The 6,492-nt window shown below is 41.8% G+C and overlaps 1 protein-coding gene across 1 annotated transcript in view; it reads right to left on the reverse strand.

Moving 5' to 3' along the window:
- Positions 1–25: 25 nt before the first annotated feature.
- The window catches only part of ap1g2 (adaptor related protein complex 1 subunit gamma 2), a 15,265-nt gene continuing 8,798 nt past the window's right edge, over positions 26–6,492 (reverse strand). The window contains exons 15-22 of the mRNA XM_035670355.1: positions 4,858–4,947; positions 4,326–4,453; positions 3,493–3,597; positions 3,200–3,347; positions 2,421–2,583; positions 2,179–2,330; positions 1,791–1,889; positions 26–1,444 (exon numbers count right to left, since the gene is read on the reverse strand). Coding sequence (XP_035526248.1) covers positions 1,337–1,444; positions 1,791–1,889; positions 2,179–2,330; positions 2,421–2,583; positions 3,200–3,347; positions 3,493–3,597; positions 4,326–4,453; positions 4,858–4,947 — 993 coding nt within the window. The 3' untranslated portion in view covers positions 26–1,336. The remainder of the gene's footprint in view (positions 1,445–1,790; positions 1,890–2,178; positions 2,331–2,420; positions 2,584–3,199; positions 3,348–3,492; positions 3,598–4,325; positions 4,454–4,857; positions 4,948–6,492) is intronic.

Genomic DNA, 6,492 nt, shown 5'->3' on the forward strand with positions numbered 1-6,492 from the left:
AGCACAGACACCAAGTCATTGCTAATGATTCTGAAAACTGATTTTTTTTTTTATTAGAAAATGACATGAAACAGAAGATTTAAAGACAGTTTTTGCAACTAAAAATACTCATCCTGGTCTTCTTTTTACAGTTTAGTTAAGGTAGTGATCTGAAACAGTCTGGTAGAGATTGCACTGAAATCCACTGAGAGCACCATTGCTGACATCCAGTACCAGTTTTTATTAGAGGTCCGTGATTGTGAGATGAGTTATCAAATTAAGCTGATGCACGTGTTTACTTTTCTGTCCTTCTACAACAAAGGGTTGTATCAGAGAATTTCCAAAGACTTCAAACACTTGTAAGTGTGCTCATATACTTAATATGTAAAATATACATCTTGCAGACAGTATGATGTCTATTGTTCTTCTTGTATCAGTATACACAGTCTTCAGAAAATAAAATAACTCAGGAGCCTCTGTAAACAGTCACGGTGATTCTGATCAGGAAAAGTGTTGCTTGAGGGAGAGGGATAAAAATCTGTTCATATTTATACATTACTGACATTTAAAACTATTTCTTGGCCTCCAAAACTAAATATTTTTTGTATGAGGGTTCTTGAGGGGATGAAAGGCACAGGGGGATTAATTAGGAGGTGGATATTCAGTTCAGCTGAATGAGGCATGAAAAATAGGAGCAACAGAAGACCAGTGAATGCAACACGAGGTTGTCTTTAAAATCCTGAATCCTTCAATAATGTCCTTCTGTTAGCCAGTAAAATCAAATATACTGGATTAGAGCATTTCATAATAGTAGTGGATCATTAGTAAGTATTTAGCTGCTTTTAAACAAAGTGAAGATGCTAAAGGCAAATGTTTCATAAAGGAAATCACTTCAAAGGGAGTAGACATGAGAGTGTGAGGAGGACAGTTGATTTAGGGGCTCATACTGACTGACAGGAGCCACAAGAATAAATATGTATGGAGTGAAACAACTACAATGAGCTTTAGTAGCTTAAAAACCTGAATGGTACAAAGTTATTACGGACAGTTGTCGTTGCAAAAACCCCAGAGAAACAACTAATATTCCAAAAGCTTGTGCCATCAGTCACATTTACACATGGACTCCAGAGAAGTGGGAAAATATGTGAGCTCATGTACGAGGCCGTGGTTTCCTGTGAAAGAACAGGGTTCTTCAGCCATAAAAACACCCAACAAAATCAGGAATTTAGGAGACAGCAGATTGGACTGTAGTGTAGAGGGTGTGACAGCAGAAAAAAACCTTCCGTCAGCAAGGGGCGATGCCTGCTGACTCATCCACACAGTGCTGTCATAGTCCTGTCAAACCGAATGGCCGCCGTCAGTGGCCGGCAGCACTGAGTCCAGGGAAGGAGTCGATCTGGACTGTATCCTGAAAGGCTGATCCATGGCTGCTGTAAGATATGCGGATTCTCATCTTCAGATTCACCTGGAGGCGGAAGAAGGATTTAGATTGTGTGATGCAGCTACAATTGGCTCTGCTTCAACTGGGACAGGAGTAACAGAACGAGATTTGGACCTGGCACACGACGCACACTTGGCAATGATGTATTGTTCTCGCTGAATACGACAGGTTTGTGGGGGTTGTGTGAAAATGTGGAGATAAGGTGTGAAGATTAATTATAATGTTGTACTTTCAAACAGATTCAACTTTTACAACAGAAAGTTTGATTTGCAGGGGGTTGTTTTCTCCTTTGCTCATAAAGATGTATGGATCACTGATCCTGACTGACATGACTTTGTGAATCACAGCTTTGTGTGTGTGTCACACCCACCTTGTTTGGGTTGTTGAGGACTACCATCTGGGTCACCTTAGCTGCGCCTCGTGCAGGAAGAGAGTCCCCACTGGGGGCCTTCATGTGTAACTGGACACTCTGGGGGAAGATCAAATGGAACTTTGAAGTTTTAAGCCCCGAACATGCCTCCATTTATTGCACCGATGCCTGCCACTGAGAACATGACAGAGTCTAAAACTGACACCCTGTGAGCAACACAGACTGCTCACATGTAGAGAGACAGTAGGTGTATCTGTGTATGTGATACAGCACTGGAAATGTACAAAGTGCTGAACTTTTTTTAGTGCACCTGAGCAGCCTGAAATCAACAGAGAAAGCTTGTTTGCTAGTGAGTCTGTGTGTGGATAGCGTGCTTTATCAGACAAACCTTGGGCACTGCAGCCTGCAGGGTGAAGCTGCTGATGTCTGAGTCAGTGGAGTTGGAGGCTGTCAGTGTGACTGTCATGCCCGAGTCTGACTGTTTCTCACAACTTAGAGTCAAAGCCACGCCGTCTTTCTCATACACCTGCACTGTGGGAGCTGCAGAGAACACATATTATAAAATGTTGCATTCGTTTAAAACCAATACTGAGCAAAAGAACTGTGTATGTGTTGATATGAGGGTCAGACCTGGTGCGGGGGGTGCAGGCTCTAACCCTCCCAGTAGATCCAGAAGGTCTCCTCCAGTAGTGCTAGAGGTGTTGGTGAGCAGGCCAGGTGCTGTACCTCCTACTGCTGGAATGGGCTGCAGAGTCTCCTCAGAGCCTCCCAGCAGGTCTAACAGATCACACACCTGAGGAAGAGACACCAGAGCAGAAACCTGCCTGTTTGAACCTCAACAGAACACACTGCTCTGCTATTCAAAGCAAATCTTTCAAAGGATATTGAGACTGAGAACATTATTTGAATGCACCCATATCTGCACAGTTACAGCCCAAACTTCATCTGTAAAGTGCTATAACTAACATATCCATAAAATTAGAAAAAGGAAGACACCACTGACCAAACATCTGTGCCATTAAAAGGTCTGCAATTGTATCTTCATCTCTATACGTGATCATTTTGTATTTCATCACAACATTGCTGCTATACTGGTTAGCTAAGCTTCATTACAACTTGATTTGATAGAGAAAATGTGTGGTTGGTAAACCAATCCACCTAGTGTCTGTGTGTAAACTATTTATTATGCACAGCCCACAACAGGGTATGATGTTGTAACACTAAAATATTTGTAATAAAGCCCATCATATAAAATAGACATTAGCTTACAAGCCAGAGACAGATATTTTGCAGTGTCATGAGCCCATTTACTTTTAGCTTTGCCTGAGGTCAGGACTAGTCGAGTTGAGTCATCAGTCCAGTCTTGGCTAAGTTGCTGTCATACAACATGCATGTGTCAATGTAAGTACCTGGTTAGCAGGTTGTTGTAGCAGCAGTGGCTCTCCCTGTTTGACTTTGACTGGTTGGATGTCCTTGATGGGCTCCCCTGTTGACTCTCCGTTGGTATGACCCGGCGAGTTCTTTTCAATCACCGGCATCCTCTCCAGCACTGCTGCCCTGCAGACAGAGGGGTCCACTGTTAGGTCAGATCAATTGTAAAAATTCTCAACACTGGAATCACAACTTTTAATTCTTAGATACATAGTATCTAACATGATTATAAAACAGGAAAAGTAGACTTCTTTATCATGCTGTTGCATACCTCATGTGGTCGTATTTTCTGAACAGAGCATTGTATTCAACTGCCCTCTGCTGGAGCTCCACATCGATACAGCTGCCGTAGATGCTGACGATGCTTCTGATACGACTGGCAGGGGTGAGGAGATGAAGAGAGAGAGCAGCAGTTAGAGGACTGACATTACTGCATCTATTTAGAAACTGTCTTAATCAGGAGTCCTTTGCTAAACAACCCCCTCTCACTGGATGTTAGACCCTAGAAACAACTTGTCCAATCATCTGTTCAAAACTTAAACAGGTGCTACAAAATTCAAAGTCTGTTGCGACCAAGTTTGTGACACCATTGTTAACACTCTTTATATACGACACATCAGCATCAAATCTTTGCCACAGGGAAATAGGAACAGGGATTTCATAGAAACATGTAGCTGCCTGAGTCTTGCCAATTCTTGAATAGCTCTATTGTTAGTTTCATTAGCCTCTTTTAACTTGAGAATGCAGCGTTTAGCCTTCACTGAAAGGTGTTATGTTGGCAATGTTAACACACTGACACTGAAATGCAGGTTGATGGTGTTTGGAAATGTCAGTGTGTACAGTGTTTCGTTCCTCACTAAATGTGTTTTTTCTCAACACATGACAAAGTAACATTTGACTAACTGGTTATGATCAACAGACCTTTCTAACCAATCAAATACTGTACTGTATACTTTTGTTCTTTTTGAGTTATGCAGCAAATAAACAAAACAAAACAAAATAAATCAGACTCATTGGCACTTTGATCTAGCCACAGCGGTCTGTTACGGTGCTTTGACTGTATCCGGTCAGTGTTTGCTGTGAGTGACAGAGGTGTTTCCTTACTCCACGTTATCGGTAATGCGTGTGCTCAGTTTCATGGTGGCGGTGAGAGCAAAGCCTCTGGTCGCCGGGGACGACATGTGGGACTGCAGAACCGTTTCCAAGGCGTCAAGGACGTCATCTTCGGTGACCTGATCGAGAGACGTGCCAATACAGGCCCATTTTAGCTTCTAGTATTCATTTAGCTGATGATCCATCACATTCACTGCATAGTGACACAAACCCTTCATTTATGAGCTGAGGACTACAAAGACATTTGGACTTAGCATTGGGTAAATTCCCACACACTACCAGATACCAAATATTGCTATTAGGAAAATTTCAAATGCTGAGTTAAAGACCAAGTTAACTGGATTCCCTGTTGCATAAATCAGCAGTTGCTATAGGTAGAGCTATTACTACTCACACCCCCCATTAGTTGCTGTCAAATGTTTCTTTGTGTTCTAGCAGACAGGAGGATCTAGCAATGGGCAGAATCACTACTACTACTATTTATTTGTGTTATACTATAAAAATGTGTTGGTTCTCGGTGTACCTGAACGGGCTCAGTCTCCTGACACTCTCCTCTCAGCAGCAGGTCTCCATACTCTCCTATACACCAGCACGCCACCTGCACCAGGGACTGCTGCATATACAAATGTTAAACTCACAGTAAGAAATAATCCCAGAGTGATACTTTGCGTTTCTGTGAGACTGGCTTGCTGGTCAGCATAGCAGTTTGCAACATCAGAGCCACTGTTCCCTGAATTCGCTGGAAGTTAATGTGGTGGAAGATGGGAAACTGCACCACACTGCAGATGAGTACATGGCTGCTCATCTGACTTGCCTCTAAAAATAAACCTGATTGCATCAGCCAGTTTCTAACTGAAAGCCTAGCTATTCTCACTGCCATGGAACCAAACCAGCTCTTTCTGGTTCACAACTGACACACGCTTTTCTTTTATTGAAAAGTTAAGAGTTTTGCACATTAGGCAGTGCTGCAAAACGATCCTGAAATCAAATGACATGATATTTACATACAAATTTCTGACAAAGAACTCTATCAATCATTCATATTTAAAGGTCCAGTGTGTAACATTTAAGAGGCTCTATTGGCAGAAATGGAAAATAATATTCCTAAGTATATTTTCATTCTTAGGTATGTTTTTCATCTTGAATAAGCCTTTTATATCTATGGCGGCTGTGAGTCACATTCCGTGTAGGCCGCCATGTTTAACATTTTTCTACAGTGGCTCAGAACGGACAAAACAAACATGGGTGTAGATAGGGTCATTACAGATTATCACGTTTTGCAGCCACTGTAGTTTCTCCTTTGCACTTGGAAAGGGAGGCTGAAGCAAGGGAATCACAATCTGCAACTACACCACTAGATTCTACTAAATACTACACACTGGTCCTTTATAAGGTACGATGTGGAATTTTCAGATAGGGGTGACCGTTTAGTGAACTGCAGTCCAACCTGCCTCTTCCTGGCGGTCCAAAGCTCCTGTGCTAGAGGTGTAAACACCAACACTCCCCCAGTGCTCCAAGCTCCCAGTCAGGGCAAGGTCAACTAATAGCACCCCTAGCTGCACGGCTAACTGAGCTGACTAGCTAATGCCATCTACAATTAGCAGCAGTTAGCAGTCACTTTAGCAACAAGTAAAGCTACGGTATCAGTCCATCAGGAAAGTCTGTAAATCACCAGAATTTGAGGCAGAGCAGCCAGAGGACATCAGAGGGAGAACCAGAGCATATTTTCTCCATTAAAGATGATTCAGTTTCACCAGATTCAGTGATAAGGTTATAAAGTTGTGTTTTTGTAAAGTAATCAGTGAGGCCCAGCCCCCAGAAACACTCCGCTCCGGTGTTTTTCCGATCTGATTCTTGTCTCACTTATCAAATTCAGTGCCCCATATCACTATTTTGTGGTTTTATTTTGGCTGCAAACTGAATACATAATTGTATTTTGTTTTTGATTAGTCTATTCCACCTTAAGAGACATAAATAAACTACACTAAATAAACTACATTCGATCAGCTATACTGAGGTATTGATTTGTAATTTGCAACTTTTAATTACAAAAAGTCTTTGCATTCAACAGAAGACTTTAAGCATTGTTCCTATGATGAATGTAATCACATCTTATCACTCTATTTATCCAGATATGATATATTATTATTATATATGT

This window comes from Morone saxatilis, unplaced genomic scaffold, assembly GCF_004916995.1.
Source record: "Morone saxatilis isolate NCDOM2014 unplaced genomic scaffold, NCSU_SB_2.0 Contig23, whole genome shotgun sequence".
Classification (NCBI taxonomy): Eukaryota; Metazoa; Chordata; class Actinopteri; family Moronidae; genus Morone; species Morone saxatilis.